Below are 17,580 nucleotides of genomic sequence, written 5' to 3'. Positions count from 1 at the left end.
TAAATAAATTCTATACTAATTCCATGTTTACTGTAACAGTGATGATAGTGTGAACAATATATTAGACTACAACCACATATTAATCCATGAATAAAACATGCGTCTCTATGGTGGTCCTGCAGCTTTTGTAGGGTTACAACCGTGTTACTTTATGCTTGAGGTGGATTTCTTGAAAGTTCAGCAGTTACTTGATTAAATTAATAAAACTATATATCAACCTGTCTAATACGCTCATATAGGTCGTTTGTCCAAATCCCAGGAATACGACCCATCAGAGCGTATACTACAATTGCGCCCCTATCGGCAAAATATCGTTTTCATATTAATGTTTTGTACTCTTTTATTTGCACTCTGTTTGCGTCTCGTGTAGCTCAGTTGGTAGATTATTGCGTTATACCTTGATATGTAATCATGCTATCATGGGTTCGATCCCAGGGAACGGATGTGCACGAAAATGTATATGCTCAATAAATCATAATTTAGCATGATTTCTGTGAGGGTTAGGTTTAGGGGTGTGGTCATTCCAACGAATAATTCACCTATTAAAATATGTAGGAAATACTGGGAGATCGGTGTAAAAAGCCCACACATTGTATTTAAATAAACGTGCGTTTTGATTGGTAATGATGTTATACGTCATTTCATGATGACAGACGCAATGCGATACTGTCATTATTTTTAATAAATGCTCATAGATATAAACACAAATGACCTATATGGTCTTTTTTTGTTGGAGGACAGGCTCAGTGTGTGTGTGTGTGTGTGTGAGAAGCACTGAAGGGCAGTGTCAGGGAGGCGGTACAGATGGTGAGCATTACATAATTGCAGTGCTAACAGGCTAATTGGAGATGCCATGGACCCTAGAGTGTGTACTCAAACACTTTATGAGCGCACACACTAACTGCAGTCTGAGGTAGAAACGAATAGCACTACTGGAAATCTCACTCTCAACAATGTTTGCTTGTTTCATGGTAGTGTGCGAATCTCTGGCTGTGTTTTGATTGGAATAGTGTACACTGTACAGCTTATAACATACCTGTATAATGCACAGTAGGGTACAGCCCTTGGGTAAAAGGCCCTTGTATTTTCTCTCAAAATACAAAGTATTTGATGATATGCACTGCAGAAGTGAATGAGGTCCTAGCATGCAATGACAAAATGCTGATTTTGAAGTAAATGGATCAAACATGTATTGATTTTTACAATGTGTCAGATTTAGAAATTATAGCTAATGAATATCTTTAAATCTCTCAGATCTTTTGAGACAGAAACGTCAATGAAATTCAGTTTTGTTCAAGGTGATAGTTCAACAGTTTTTCGACAAACATCAGAAAAGTGAAAGGATTGTATTTGCTGTACAAAGCCCGATTGCTGCAGGGGTTAAAATCCTTTTACGCCATGATGGGGCCTTTGCTTGACTGCTTTACTTGAAAAAGATTTTAGATCAGAACTGTCTTTGATTACTACATCTTACACAATTGATGTTGCTTCATTAATTTATTATTAAATTTTTTTTTGTTATTCTGATCATTATGCATTTTATGATCAAAATGGGGCTTTTGTCCTTTTGTAGCCCTACCTTTGTGTAAAATAAGTGTGCTTAATTGTACTGAATGTGCACTTGTAGTGTACTTCAGTTCTTAAAAGTATATTTAAAAAAACGTACTTGCAGATAATATTATATTAATGAAATAAAATGGCCACTTTCATGACTGTTTCATAATTTTCCTTTAAAAAGAGCACTTTGTAATAACTTTGTAATGTCCACCCTCCCTAACACACAGGAAAAATGTGTAATGTTTTTGTGTGTGTGTGTGTGTGTGTTTTCTTATAATAAGGTTAACATTGGCTGCATATCATTTATTATCAGAGCTGAAATCGGAGATGCATATCAAAGCCCATTCAGCAAGCTTTTGTTTTTTTAAATTAAACCAAATAATACACACAGGAGATGAAATAAAAAAATGCACAAGTATATTGGATAAAGCCCATCAAAATTAATTATATTGATGTTTACTCTAACTGTAGGCAGAGATTTACAGAGGAAATTAGCCAAATATTTCTGACTTTGAAGCATATCACCATATAAAACGCAGTGAGATTGCCTTAATATGAGCTACTGATAGTGAAAACTGCCCAAACATTATTTAATCTATACAGTCTATTTATTTAATGTTGAAAACATCACAGAATCACAGACTCAGGTCAATGTCATAGCAACAAGTCTGATTATTGGTTGATTTTGGGAACGAAGGGAACTAGTGACTCTAATATGACTCGCCAGGACACAATGTGACAATACAATGTGTCAATCCACCAATCAGAGAGGTTCCTGAACCTTGTGTTTGTTTTGTTTTTTGGTTAACATTCATGGAGAATATCTTGTGCTCAGGCATTTGACAGTACACTTTAACCTCTTTTCAAAGACAACAGAAGCAATTGTGAAATTAAAATGCACTCTACAGTTCAGCTATTTGCATTTCATATACATTTACACTTTAATACAGTTTTACTTCATTGCAATTAACATGCTGTTAAGTGTCTTAAAATATGTGCATATTATCTTTATTTATTTATTTATTCTTTTGCCATTCTAAACATGCCCCCTCTCTCTCTGTTCCTCCATCACTCTGTCCATCCTCAGGCTGTTATAGGTCACAGTCAACATGACCAGTCTTTGTCTTTTACATCATGAACTTTCATTTGTCTCCCCTCTGAGACTAACACAAGCCATCTCTGTCTCACTCCTCTGAAAATAAAACCAATCTGACAAAAGAGCATTCAGGCACACACACACACACACACACACACACACACTGTGAACTGACCTTCCTCTGTTTTATCTCACCGCAGATCAACTGCGTCACCTTCCCTGTGTCCGCGTCTGCGCTGGAGCAGCAGCTTCTCAAGCCCAATGAATGGAGCTACTGCGACTATTTCTGGGTGAGACACAGAGAGAGAAAGAAGACCCTCCTCCCTGGTGGACCGCAGTGGCTGAGTACTGATACTAATCTATAAGGAGTCGTAACGTAGGGCCCATTTAATACCATTAGAAGGACAGAAAACAGCTCATGGTGAAAGACTTTAGGTTACAGCTCACACAAGTTAGCACAAATTTGTCAAATGTGAGTACAAATGGTTTAGGATAGTGAATAAAACTGGACAGTTGACTTGGAGACAGCAACATGCATGGTTTAAATAGCGATGTAAACAACACAATCAACATCTGATGACTGACAGACAGAACTAGTGATGTGAGGTAAAGAGATACAGACGTCTACTAGAAACCAAATCCAAGAAACCAAATCAAGAAACCAAAATCATGGAGGTTTCTCATTGTTTAATGAAGAAGGAATTTGTCCACACGTTGAAATTAAAGCTCACCAAAACAAATGTTTTAGGTTTCGACCGAAGGAAGACCTAAAGTTTTTTTTTTTTTTAGCTTCAATTTCAGTATGCAGACATATTTCTTTGTTTTTGTTTTGACATTTTTATGACAGATGACATTTCAGCATTTACTTAATCAGGTTTTGTTTATATATTGTTATATACCTATATATACTGTACAATAATATGTATAGTTTTTTTTCCTACCATGTTTTTATTTTATTGTTTTAAGGATAAAACATATTTTTTGTTTAATTAGATTTTATTTCTTGTAGCTTATTACATTTTTTTTTTTTTTTTACATTTTGACTAACATGATGCTGTTAGCATTAAGCTGCTAATATTACAGTAAAACTACCGTCACTATATTGCTGCTTATACTCATAAGATTGAGATGTCTCATAAGAAGTAGAAATGTTTTGTATCAAAACATCCTCACCATTTTGTTGGGTTTTTGTCATTATTATTAATTCTTTTTTAATATGTCTACAGTTTTAAATAAAAATAAGAAAGGTTATCTTAGAAACTAGCTAAAAAAAATTAAGTTTAAGTTTATTTATAGTTAATTTTGTTTCATTTAACCGTTATTTTAAGTTAAAAAAATATGCTTTTTTTATTATTTCTTTATTACTTTAACTAAAATGAATTAAAATTTTGGTTAAATAATTCACCCAAAAGGGAAAATTTGCTGAAAATGTGCTCACCCTCAGGCAATCCAAGATGTACTTTGCTTATTTTTCAGAACAGATTTGGAGAAATCCAGCATTACGTCACTTGCTCACTAATGTATCCTCTGCAGTGAATGGGTGCCGTCAGAATGAAATTCCAAACGGTTGATAAAAAAATTCCAAATTAAACACACAAATCCACACCACTCTAGACCACTAATTGATGTCTTGTGAAAGCTGCATGTCTGCAAGAAAATAAATCCATCATTAAGATGTTTTTTTTTTTTTAACTTCAAACCATTGCTTCTGGCTAAAATACTCCTCTATCCATAATTTTGCCTTCTCCAGTGAAAAATTCATCCTGTCTGAATCAGGAGAGAACTTTGCACAGATCTAGCACTGTTTACAAGTGAAAACAAACAGTTCTAAACAAATATGTTGGTGATTTTGATGTGAGAAGACAACGGGGGGATGGACTTTTGCACTGGAGGAAGCATTATGGAAGTTAAAACTGATGCCTTAATGATGGATTTGTTTCTTATAAGCATGCAGCTTTTCACTTCATTGATGAACTTTTGTTTGAATTACTTGTGGATCACTGTGATGTTTTTATCAGCTGTTTGGACTCTCATTCTGACGGCACCCATTCACTGCAGAGGATCCATTGGTGAACAAGTGAGGGAATGCAAAACCTCTCCAAATCTGTTCTGCTAAAGAAACAAATCTTTTCACTTTTATGATTCCCAATAACCCTGGACAGAGATTAAAAAGACATATGTAGACATACTGTATGCATGCGCACAAGCAAATTATAAAAAGGAGTATTTTGTCGGTAAGATTCTTTCTGGCTGTTTCTCAAGTCAAGCGTGTGAAGAGGTTATGACACTTCTGTCACGTGTGGGATGGCACATCAGTGGCCGTCGCAACAGCACACAGAAAAACATATTTCATTAACATGCTGCATCAGGAGCCCTCACAGTACATTAGTCACACACTTAACAACCTATATACACTCTTCACTGAAACACACACTCGCAGTTACACCCACAAGGATGTACATCCCCCCCCCCCCACACACACACACACATGCACATGCTCTGATTCATGCAAACCCATGCTGTGACTCATGCACACATGTGGCCGCTCTCACACACATGTGATCGTGCTCACGTGTTGTTGACAGTCTGGTGCTGATCAAGTGGCAGCATGCATGACGCCTCGTGTGTGTAACGTCTCTCCGTCCTCTGCAGGCCGATAAGAGGGACCCTCAGGGGGCCACGGTGTCAGGGTTCGAGGTGCTGCTGCAGAAACAGCTGAAGGGGAAGCAGATGCAGAAAGAGATGGCAGAGTTCATCAGAGAAAGGTGGACAAGTCTCTCTCTCATATCAATTATTTTCCCAGTTAAAATATCTAAATATTCTTAAAACATACTCACAAATCACAACTCACAAATACATATAAAAAAATGTGTAAAGTGATATAAAAATATCCTAACTTCTAACACTAACAACATTAAGAAAACAGATTATTAATATGATGATGATGATGATGATTATTATTATCAATTTAGGCTCTTAATGAATAGCTCACCAAAAATCATTGTGTCATTCCAAAGTCTTTCATTCATCTTCGAAACACACATGATCATATTTTTAATATTCTCTAAGCTTTTGTCCATGTATTTAAAAAGTCTACACTGTAAAAACAAATCTGTAGTTTTTACAAAATAATTTTGGCCTCTGTGGTTGCTAGAATAATTTTGTAAAAAATACAGAAAAACTGTAAAAACATTACAGAAGAAAATTTGAGTGTAGACTGGTAAATTCAACAATGCACACTGCTACTAAAACCTGTTTTGTATCTGTGACATAATTTGACAACCACCATAATAATGCAGGTGGTAAGAGACAGCAGTAAGAAAAATATATTCATCACAAGTAGCCTTTCCACACGCTGAAGCATATATTAATATAGAGAAGGTACACAGAGTTATTCACACAAACATTAAACCCCATCATGGTGACACACAACACTTAAATAATGCAAATTCACATGAACATAACTGATAACAAACATATCTTAAAAACCATGATTATTTAAACAAAATACTCAAATGTGGAGTGTCATGCAGGGAATTCTGGGAATATCAGTTTACAGTATTTTACTGTAAATTATATGTTGATTTGTTCTTTTTTTACTTCAAAAAATTGTGCAATAAGCAGCATTTTACATGTAGTTCTGCCAGTAGTCCTAAATGATTTTCTTTTTTAAATCTTTCTTTTCTTGATGAATGCCTCATGTTTCAGGATAAAAATCGAAGAGGAATACGCCAAGAACCTTTCCAAACTCTCCATGTTCCCGATGGCAGCACAAGAGGACGGGTATGTTACAAAGATGATTTTTTTTAATGCAGTATTAAAGGAGTTTGCATACTGGATGCCTTCTAGCTGCTTTCCCTTCACTATCTTTAACTCTAACCAAAAATTGGAATGAAAATATTTTTCAATATATTTCAATATTCTTTTCAAAAATAAATGAACATGTGATTTAAAAAGGCCTTATACATGCGTAATTGTATTGAATGTGCACTTTTGGTGTACTGCAAATCTTAAAAGTATATATTAAAAAATATGCACTTGTAGATAATACGTTTATTAATGGAATAAAAAGGCCACGTTAGTGTACTTAAAGAGATGTACTTAATAATGTCAAATTAAATGTTTTATTTTAATGTACATTATAATCTTTAATCTTTTGTTATACTTTACAAGTACATTATTTCTAAGAGTAAAATTGTAGATTTAATCTGGGCTCTGGTTCGATTTAGGACTCTTGGAGAAGCTTGGGCCCAACTTAAGAAGAGTCTTGCTGATGAAGCCGAGGTCCATCTCAAGTTCTCCTCAAAGGTGGGCACCTCTCAGTACTCGCTAATGACATTTCTCAATATCCTGTAGGTGATATATATGATCCAGCTGAGATACAGACGGTTCGAGCTCATGCATCATCAAGGGAAGATGAAATATCTGGCCTTATTTCTTTTCTGTGCTGTACTGAATAGCTTCAGCTCAGAGATGTTATTAGCTGCTTGCATGTAATGAGCTACACAGCTTTCTTCAGTCTGCTGTGCTTTGTCTCTTTCCACCGCTGTGCTTTCCCGTGTTCACACTAGCGTGCTCCATTTAGCGCCAGTGTGGGTGATTAATTGCAGAAAGATGGAGGTGATTCTGCAGTTTAATTCCCTCAGATCACGTATAATTAACGGAGACTGCAAAACAAAAAAGCCTTTCTTTTAAGGAACATCATTTTCATTACTGAAGCAAAAACTCCATCCAAATACTGTATGCACTGAAAAGCAGTAAGAGTCTTCTCAGAGAACCCACACACCTCACAAGTTCATTTCAGATGTTGTTCAGTGTTCATGTACAGATATGCCATGCAGCTGTGTCACTGATGCAGAAGATTTTATCTCCAGCTCCAGAGTGAAGTCGAGAAACCTTTACTCACCTTCAAAGGAGACAACTTTAAAAAAGACATGAAGAAATACGACCACCACATCGCTGACCTGAGGAAGCAGCTGGTCAGCCGTTACTCTGCTGTGGAGAAGGTACAAACTTAGTGTATGTTTTGTTTAAACCCTTGTGAAAAATAAATATGCTTCAGTGTGCTTAAATCTTAGAATTAATAAAAAAAATGAACTTGCATATAATATTAATGAAATAAAAGGCCACTTTTGTGTTCTGTACATAAAGAGAGCACACTTTCATGACTGTTTCTTAACACACTTAAGTACACTTTTAAAAAGTGCACTTCGTAATAACGTCAAATTAAAAGTTTTAATTTAAAATGCATTTTAAATCCTTATGTTATTATACATTTTTGTCATGCTTTAAAGAAGTGAACATATTTTGATATATTGACTAAAGCACATGTAAAGTACTTGGTTATAAATGTAACTGTATTGTGTTATTTGATATTACTTATGCATTTAAAATATTTAAAATAAATACTAAGCAGTACATTTTATTTTATTACCATATTTCAAAAACAGTAGAAGTAATTATGAAATTTTATATAAAGGTTATGTAAGTCCTAATAAGGTGGGTCAAAAAAACACTTGTTTTTAACTAATTTAACAACTAATTTCATTTAGTATGAATGTAAACTGTTATACATTTTCTTTTAATTGCAATTATTACATGTCAGAAAACATTACATTCAGTTTGCACTTCAGTATATTCAGTTAACGTGTATTATTTCCGTAATAAGTGCTCTTTTTGAAATTATGCTATAAAGTGTACTTATTTTTCACTAGGGTAACTTTGAGTGCATACTGATTTTCTTCAAGCATATTTAATTAAACTTTCATTTCAAGTCTGTGTTTTGTTGGTATAAATGGCTCTAAAATGCTTCCCAGAAGCCATTGTGTCGACATGTCTGTTCAGATTTTTGCGTGGACAGCAGATGGTTGGATGAGAAATGAAAACGCATCAGAATGATGCCTTGTGTGATTCACTTGTGTTCATGGACCCAAATATCAATCATTCATTTCCAATGAGAAATGGCCATTTCCAGCAACATGAGCAACAGTGACTAGCCTCACAGTTTATCAGCCTCACAATGCAGCGTTTATCAACGATTGCAGACAGTGAAGCTCACATTGCTTTATGTGATTGTATGCAACAGAATGAAAACATCTATTAACAACAGTAGCTGCTACCGCTTCTACTTGGTAGAAAATAGACAATTACAAAATCAAAAAATTGCACATCCATTAGAAAATGAAAAGAAAATCTCAGGTTTTGGTTTGACCGTTTAAAGTTGATGGTCAACATTGTTTTCTGAAGGTTAGGGACCTAAAATGTTTTGTGTTTTGCAGGCACGGAAGGCTCTAGCAGACAGACAGAAGGATCTTGAGGTGAAAACACAGCAGCTTGAGATCAAATTGAGCAACAAAACAGAGGAGGATATTAAAAAAGCCAGACGGAAATCCACACAAGCAGGTCAGAGCATCAGCACAAAAGCAGTTCATTAAGCCTGAGGTGGTGTGGGCTTACTACACACAATAAACCTGAGTGAGTGAGGACACTTTCCTTTCATCCAAGATGTTACTAAACCCATTGTGTTTTGAAATTAAGCGGAGTAACAATGTTAGTTTAAGTTTGCAGGGGTGATATTTTGGCTCTATAGTCCAAAAATATGACGATTTATTAAAGGAACGTATCTGAGAACTACAGTGGATGGGAAGGGTTTCAATGAATAATGGCTTAAATTTCAGTCTGGTCCTCACGCAAAGCTATTGTATGGCTTCAGAGGACTCCAAATATAGCACACCTGTAGTTGCAATGTCCATTATGTTCACACTTCCTTTAACCCCACTAGTTTGTATATGTGTTTTATGGTTTGAAGAATATTTGATAGATGATAGATCAGGCTTTAATGTCTCATATAGAATATAATACATGTGGAGCTCATACACGAGGAAGAACAAATACATTTAAATGCTGATATTTATGTTAAAAAAATTATACAGTAGCTTGTAATATAAATCAATGAGTTCTTTATGTAAGTATAACTGACTACTTACATAAAATGCATGAAAGTTTCAGTTGCCACTGTATCGCACAATAATATATATAAGATATATAAATGCTTATGCTTTTATTAACAAAGCTTTGTAGTTTTTCTTTCTTTTTAGTCATGTAATGCAATGCAATGCATTGGTGAATGAGTGATGTGCACATAAATGTTTCTCAACTGTATCATATTTGATACTCATCTTTATCAAAATGTTTCTAAAAAAATAAATAAAATAATATGTATGGATAATCAAGTAAATCAGTTCCTGAAGTCTGGTGAGTGTTCGTATGTAAATAATAGTAACAATATATCAAATATGATTCAGTATTGTTTGTAGGGTAAAGAAGTTCTTTAAAAAGCTCTGGCTGTGTGCAATTATACTCCAACTATCATAATCCTCCAGTCACAGTCAGTTTGCCAGCTGTCATAACACTGTAACAGACTGCTTCAAGACAAACACCTGGCTGCTTCATTGCACAGTAAGATTGACTTCCGCTATATTCTCTCGTTTTAAAAACTTCCAGCTATTCTCTTCCACTCAGGATGGATTGCAAACAATGCAATTTTAATGGATGAAACAAACCCTCCGTAATCTGGCATCAGTCCTTTTTGTGTCGAGTAAGGGGAATTCTTCGAGGCGAGTGTGCCTTTGTTGTAGCGTGCGGAGACTGTGGAGAAGAGACTGTGTTTGTGAGCGAGGGGACAGAGGCATGACAAACATGATGGGAGAGAACAGTGCAGGGGATGGAAGAGGACTTTGGCTCAATCCCAGGAGTCTGTGTTTAAGAGGAGCCAGGCCGTATTGCTTCCTGACAAGAGTTGGGAAAGGCATGGATGGAGTAATGGTTAATTTTTGCAGTGGGAAAGTGAGCCTTGTGGGAGCTGATGATCAGAATGCCAGGCCTCTTATTGCTCTGAACTCCTACTATCAATGCCGGATTTCTCCTGAGCGGGACACACATCCCTGATGCAGGGAGACCTGGCAGCCTCGTGGTTCACACGGTAGGACGCGCCACGGGGGAGAATTCACTCCACCTTCAACCTGTTGGCCTGAGTGACTGGTGCATTACTGAGCACCCTAATGGTGTCTTATTCAGTGCTTCTAGACTGACTCTAGCAGCACAGAGAACCAAATGACCATGACTGCCTCACGCACAGCCACAACACTGGAGTGGATTAGACTAAACAGCACTGCGAGGCAAGTTCCTGCTTCACTATTCAATTCCTGAAGCTGCAACATTAATGTGATATGCATAGCAATGCACTCACTTCAAAGTAACAGGAAATGCTACTATGTGAACATGTTTTGTACTTGAGAGGTTTGTATGGTATTTTTCATTATTTTAGAGTTAGGGTTAGGTATTCCAAGCACTAAGTAATTTTAATGCCGATTAATGGTCACTTGATAAACAGATAAACAAATTAAATGTCATCTTTTTCTTCTTCTTCTCTGGCAGAAAAGGTGACAAGTGGCTTGCAATCCACAAGTGGCTGCTTTGGGAAATATTATTTATTGATTGATTTATACATACAAAAAAAGAAGGGTTTTTAGGCATGCCAGAGATTAATTAACTTATGTATTTATTAAATGTTAACAAAAAAAACTATACATAACTTTATATTATTATTATTACAGTATTATCATTATTATTATCTTATTATTATTTCATTTTTTTCCCCAAGAGAGTAATAAATAAAGAACAAATCATGTAACAGTAAGGAGAGAGAAAAAGTCCACATTAAAGATTAATTAATATTTATAAATATTTTATAGCTTTCAATGCAATTTCCCACCATTGTCAGTCTTATCTTACTCCTTGAGGGTTTATTATTTTTTTTTTATATTTATACTAATAAATAGCAGGTAACAAAAAATGTCATGTAACATCAAAATAAACATTTTCCAGAATATTTTTATATTTTTGTTGTGGGTGCAGTACAGTTACAATATAAACTCAAGGCATTAGTTTTATTTTGCAAACAACATGTTGTAATATCACACTTTTGAATTTGTGGTAATACTTTAGTTTAGGAACCAATTCTTACTATTGACTAGTTGCTTATAAGCAGTGTTGGGGAGTAACTAGTTACATGTAACGGCGTTACGTAATTTAATTACAAAATTATTGTAACTGTAATTAGTTACAGTTACTACGAAAAAATGAGTAATTAAATTACAGTTACTTATGAAATTTTTAACGATTACAAAGGGGATTACATTTGAATATTTACACACATCCACATACAGATTTAACTGATTTCTTTCCCAAATTGCACTGACTATTCTGAGACATACCGCCCTAATCATTTCCGGGATACGGAAATACAGTCTGGTTCGTAGAATCCAGTCATAAAAACGGAATGCCTAACGCGGACGGAATATGCCACATTTTGGATGACTAAATCAAAAGTATGTCAGTACACTTGAATCAAAACATGACATGGACTAGTGTCTGTGAATATTAAGCCCCAAAAATGCAATATATGTCTCCTGCACATTCTGCGTGTCTGTGGAAATCAGGCGCGGACTGGACACCGGGAGAACCAGGACAATTCCCGGTGGTCTGGCAGCCGATTTTGTCCCACTATTTAATATCATTATTGTATAATTGCCTGCCGAATGTACTAAAGCGATCATTTGCGAATCCGCCATTTGATAATTAAATCTCTAATAAGTCATGAAGTGTTAGTCATGACTCGCGCGCTCTCCGCGCCTCCGCCAAACGGTTTGGATCAGACTCATAGAGTAATCAATGCGAGAGAGAGAGAGAGAGAGAGAGAGAGAGAGAGAGAGAGAGAGAGAGAGAGAGAGGACTGCTGGAGCAGAGAAGCAGAACTACTGTTCAGGGTTTCAGGTCAGTTTCATCTGTAAAGATGCTTTTTTTGTCTTTGTTTTTTTATTTATTTAATCAAGCAGCAGCACGTTGCTCATCAGTCATCACTCAAAATAATATATAAAGGACATCATTATTATCAGTTGTAATGTTACAGTAGGAATTTAGCTGAAAAAAAAATCCGATTTTTTCATAGGTTTAGTGAGCTACGACAGACAACAACACAACCCTTACGAAAATTAACATTTTAATATTTAACTATAAATCCAGAGAAAATGGTTACTATTGTTTAACTGTGGTAACCAAAAATGTAAAATTATTTTACAAATGTATTTATTTAAAAATAAATACAAATCCATTTGCAAAAAAAAAAAAAAAAAAACAAGGTTATTTTACTTTTATATAGGCTAATAAAAGCATGTTTAACTTTTGTAAGGGAAAAACATGACTCATGTACAGTATTAGGATTTTTCTATAAAGATATTGTACTGTAGAGTATTGTATTGTAAAGTATAGTTTTGTTCAATCTTGAGTATTAAAGTCACGAGAGAGATGGATAACAGGGCAAAATAAAGAGACTGAAGAGAAAAATGGAAGTGAAGGTGCAGTTCAGGAGAGAACTTTTAATTATTTTGCATGTCCCCAAATTAAAGATTTAAAATAGATAAAAAATAGTTTTGTCCATGAATTTGTTTGTATGAGTTTTTTTCTCCAGTCTGAATTTTTTTACCAGTCCGCCCCTCCTGTAAATTAATGGCAAAGACATGGTTTCATTTACTACACGTATATAGGCCTACTGAAGCTCGCAGTGTTTTCAACCTCTGCCGCCTCAATATAGGAGTACACGAGCACATAAACATAATTTCTAGAACTGCTCTGTGTCACTTCATGTGCATTTTACTTATTTTGAGAAAACTATCATCATATACAAAGAGACAGCAGTTTAAAAAAAATAACCAATGTTTCAGGAGTTTATTACACAGAATACGTCACATGCTTATTAGATAAATGTATTTAAGTTGATGTATATGCTTTTATTTATTATTCTTTAATTTTCACAAATTTAGAAAAGTAATCAAAAAGTACTCAAAAGTAATTAGTTACATTACTTTAATGAAGTAATTGAAAAAGTTACACTACTATTACATTTTAAACAGGGTAACTTGTAATCTGTAACCTATTACATTTCCAAAGTAACCTTCCCAACACTGCTTATAAGCATGCATATTACTTGCATATTGGCTGTTTATTAGTACTTATAAAGCACATATTAATTAATGCTTTATTCTGCATGACCATATTTTAGATCCCTTAATCTTACCCCAGAACCCCATAACTAAACTTAACAACTACCTAACTAACTATTAATATGCAGCAAATTAGCAGTTTATTGAGGCAGAAGTCATAGTTAATAATTAGTTAACAAGAGAATCGGTCCCCAAACTAAAGTGGGACAGAATTTGTAATTTATATCACACTGTATAAATGGGGCTTTATACATGGAAATGTGTAATTCCCTTTAGATTTTAGGAAGGGTGTCTCATGCCTCTTGCCTTAGACTTACACTGAATGAGGAACCTGCTAAAGCCCAGAGTATTATAGAGATTTTTTTATCTATATTATTATTATTATTTCAACCAGTAAGCAACATCCCATTGACCACCCAGAACACATCAGTAATGCGTATGCAAAGCAACACGCTGGCAGCCAGCCGAAACACTGCGATGTAAAAGTCTAGTTTATATTATTGAATCACTCCTGCTACAATAATTATGCTGTAAAATATCAGTGTCAAATGGTGCTTTAGATTCAGTCAGCTTTGATTTTCCTTGTTTGCAGAGATCTTTTCCAGTGCTTGACTGCAGGAGATTTTTTAATTAGTTTTTAACTGTGCCACTGCCAAGAGCTTTACAGTGTTTTCCTCTGCAGCTGAGCTCAGTAAAAAAGCCCTGTATGATGTTATCTGTGTCTCTCTCTTTCTCAAACTCCCATGCGCTGAGCAAGTCGCAGTTCCTGCTATAAATCAACATTACAAACATCAAACACAGCTCAAACGCCATTTTCCTTCAGTTATCATGACGACTCAAATCACTAATGCAAATGTCTTTAAAACCTGGAGCTCATTGACATATAGATGGAGCGATCTGTTTCTTTTTTCTTCCAAGATGTTAATATTCTTTCTCTCTCATCTGCCTCCTTTTGCATCGGTTTACCTTTAATCATGCATGTAATTGTAAACCCAGTAGTTCTGTTTGGGAACAGTTTTTCCTGGTAAACAGCTTGAGTTTAAATGATACCTGTGATTATCTTGTTACAGAAGGGAATACAAATACTTATAAATGAGTTCAAACTGACCCCTGCTGGTAAAATCAAGCACTGATAAAATAAGAAAATATTAAATGATAAATAAAATCTGTTTTGCATCTGTTTGTATGAAAAATGCAGTGTACACTTGCATACTTTGAAAAGAATAGCTAAAATTAATGCAATTTAACTGCATGAGTTCTTTTGGATTTGAACGATTTTTCATACATATTTTCTTATATATTTTGCATATGTTTATTAGTTTGAAATGCTTAAGACATCAGGCTTAAGATTAAATCAAATGCTTTAGAAATCCAAGTTGTGTCTTGTTACATTGGCAGTGTTTTCCCCTCCTGTTTTAAGCAAGAACCACACTACAATTTGTATCAATATGCATCCTAATGACTGTCTCTGTGTTTTATCTGAATAGGTGATGATCTAATGCGTTGTGTGGACCTTTACAATCAGGCTCAGTCAAAGTGGTTTGAGGAGATGGTCACCACAAGTCTGGTAATTGTTTCTATGAATTTATCACTCGAGTTTCCTTGTGCAAAATGACACTTCATGCATATTTATGATTTTTGAATATCCTCAATGATTCTTCTCTATAAGGCTCATTTATCATTTTGATTAATAAGTTATCCAGTTAACCTTTTTTTGTTATTTATGTTATTCATCTTTTAATTGAGGTCGTAATGCGCAAATATGAATTAGTAATGAATAATAATTCCAAGCTCTGTATTTTCCCACTTTGTTTTCTTTATAGAATCTGAATTCTTTAATAAAGAGTTGTGAGCATGAACTAAACCAACCAGCTTTGAAATGATTTAAATTTAGATTAAACAATTGTAAAGAAAATAAAAGCAGTTATTTCTTTGAGTAGGCAATGAACTACATATTCCATGAAGCACATATTCTATGAAGCACTAATGAAATGATACATTTAAAACTATTGACTCATAATAATTTATTATAACTATTCAAAGATATTTAAGTTTTTTGATTTACTGAAAATATTCCGATTTGTACTAAAAATTAAACATGGAGAGAGTGTATGGGTTGCTGCTAACCACAACTTCCCTGATTGGTGGATCTCTCTTAAGGATTGTGGGTAATGTAGTTCTTAACCAGGAATTTAAAGATGAAATGAAATATTGTGGTTTCTTTATCATATATCATTGCTTAATCTCTGTGCTCATGGTAAGTCTGTCTTGAAAGGTTTATACATGATTATGAATAATGAATAAAATTAATTAGATTTTTGTCAGAGCCATCAGCTAATGGCAATTTGTAGACCAGGGCTATTCAAATCTTGCCCTGCAGGGCCAGTGCACTGCAGAGTTTAGCTCCAACCCTGAGCCTGAGCCTGTTAATCAATGTCTTTGGGATCATTAGAAAATCACATGTATAGGTGGGTTTAATCAGGGTTGGAGCTAAACTCTGCAGTGCACTGGCCCTCCAGGGCAAGATTTGAATAGCCCTGATGTAGACTGATCCTAGATCAGTGATAGTCTGTGTTTGCGCTCTGAAGGAGTTGGAGAGGTTGGAGGTGGAGCGGGTGGAGACGATACAGCAGCTTCTGCGTCAGTACACCACACTGCGGCACGAGACGGACATGTTCAACCAAAGTGTGAGTAACAGCAGTGTATTACAGCCAAACCCAGTTTCATAACCCAACTTTGCTTCACATTCATATATTATCTGCAGCTATCTGTACTGCATTAGAATTTCATTAAAGCGGTTATCAAATTATCTTTCATATGATCTGAGAATCTCATTACATGAGCTTTATCGTGTGCTCTGTTCTCAGAGCAAATAAACGCTGCACAAGCTTTTCTCAGAAATAATTTCACATTTGTGCACAGTGACTGAATCAGCTGGTGTTTTGGTGATTTTAATGCATGTATGAAATCAGTGTGTCCTAGCAGAGGAACCACGGATGTAAAGAATCACTTTAACTATCAGCACCATTCACTAACATTTGACATCCAGAAAGTGTCCAGATACTTCTCCAAAATATGTCTGATATTGTGTTATATAAAGCAAAAATATACATAAACTGTAAAAGTGTCTTGATACTCTCTGTCTGAAAGGTTAAAACATGTTTAGTCAAAAAAGATCAATGAATTGAAATAAAAATAAAAGTAAAAAATAAATGGAAACAGATGTTATAGTGTATAAGTTATATAAGCACATAACTCTTGTACTGTAAGAGAAATATTTTGTAACATTATACTGTATGTGGCAGCACTGTCACTTTTGATCGATTTAATGCATCCTTTCTGAATAGAATTTAATGAAAATAAAAATCTTACTCACCACAGACTTTTGAAGGGTACTGTATATTTTAGCAGTGTAGTGGTGCCAATAATCTTAGACCTTTTCTGATTTGTTTCTTAGACATTGGAGCCGGTGGACCAGCTTCTGCAGAGCGTGGATCCTGCCAAAGACCGAGAGCTCTGGGTAAAGGAACACAAGACTGGGGATCTGAGACCTGTGGACATGGACATCTAGACAAAACACACTCACACACATATTATACTATATGAATCTACCTGCATGCCTGTCTACTGGAGTACTTCAACCTCTCAGCCAAAGCCATACAGGTATCACCCCTTGAAGCATTGCTTGTTTTGTGGATCTCCACTGAAAATATTAGATCATTGCAAAATTACACAGAGCTTTATAGAAGATTTTTCTTAATGTCATGTGGAACGAGTGGCGGGAAAGGACAGCAGCACAGCAGACGCATTATGATACTGAGTAGCCATCCATATAATCCTGCATGTCCTTTGAATAATATGCTACTT

At 35.2% G+C, this 17,580-nt stretch overlaps 1 protein-coding gene across 3 annotated transcripts in view; it reads left to right on the top strand.

Annotated features, from left to right (window-relative positions):
• LOC132148836 (growth arrest-specific protein 7-like) overlaps positions 1-17,373 on the top strand; it is a 32,549-nt gene extending 15,176 nt beyond the window's left edge. For 2 of the 3 annotated variants that reach the window (XM_059557572.1, XM_059557571.1), the window contains 9 exons: positions 2,854-2,943; positions 5,306-5,418; positions 6,362-6,436; positions 6,883-6,961; positions 7,528-7,659; positions 8,932-9,055; positions 15,201-15,280; positions 16,302-16,400; positions 17,171-17,373. In XM_059557572.1, the coding sequence (XP_059413555.1) occupies positions 2,854-2,943; positions 5,306-5,418; positions 6,362-6,436; positions 6,883-6,961; positions 7,528-7,659; positions 8,932-9,055; positions 15,201-15,280; positions 16,302-16,400; positions 17,171-17,284 (906 nt within the window). In that variant the 3' untranslated portion in view covers positions 17,285-17,373. The remainder of the gene's footprint in view (positions 1-2,853; positions 2,944-5,305; positions 5,419-6,361; positions 6,437-6,882; positions 6,962-7,527; positions 7,660-8,931; positions 9,056-15,200; positions 15,281-16,301; positions 16,401-17,170) is intronic. The other variant, XM_059557574.1, reaches the window with a different exon arrangement.
• The last annotated feature ends 207 nt before the right edge of the window (positions 17,374-17,580 follow it).

The sequence above is a fragment of the Carassius carassius genome, chromosome 9 (genome assembly GCF_963082965.1).
Source record: "Carassius carassius chromosome 9, fCarCar2.1, whole genome shotgun sequence".
In the NCBI taxonomy this organism is placed as follows: Eukaryota; Metazoa; Chordata; class Actinopteri; order Cypriniformes; family Cyprinidae; genus Carassius; species Carassius carassius.
This window is presented reverse-complemented; position numbering and strand designations above follow the sequence as displayed.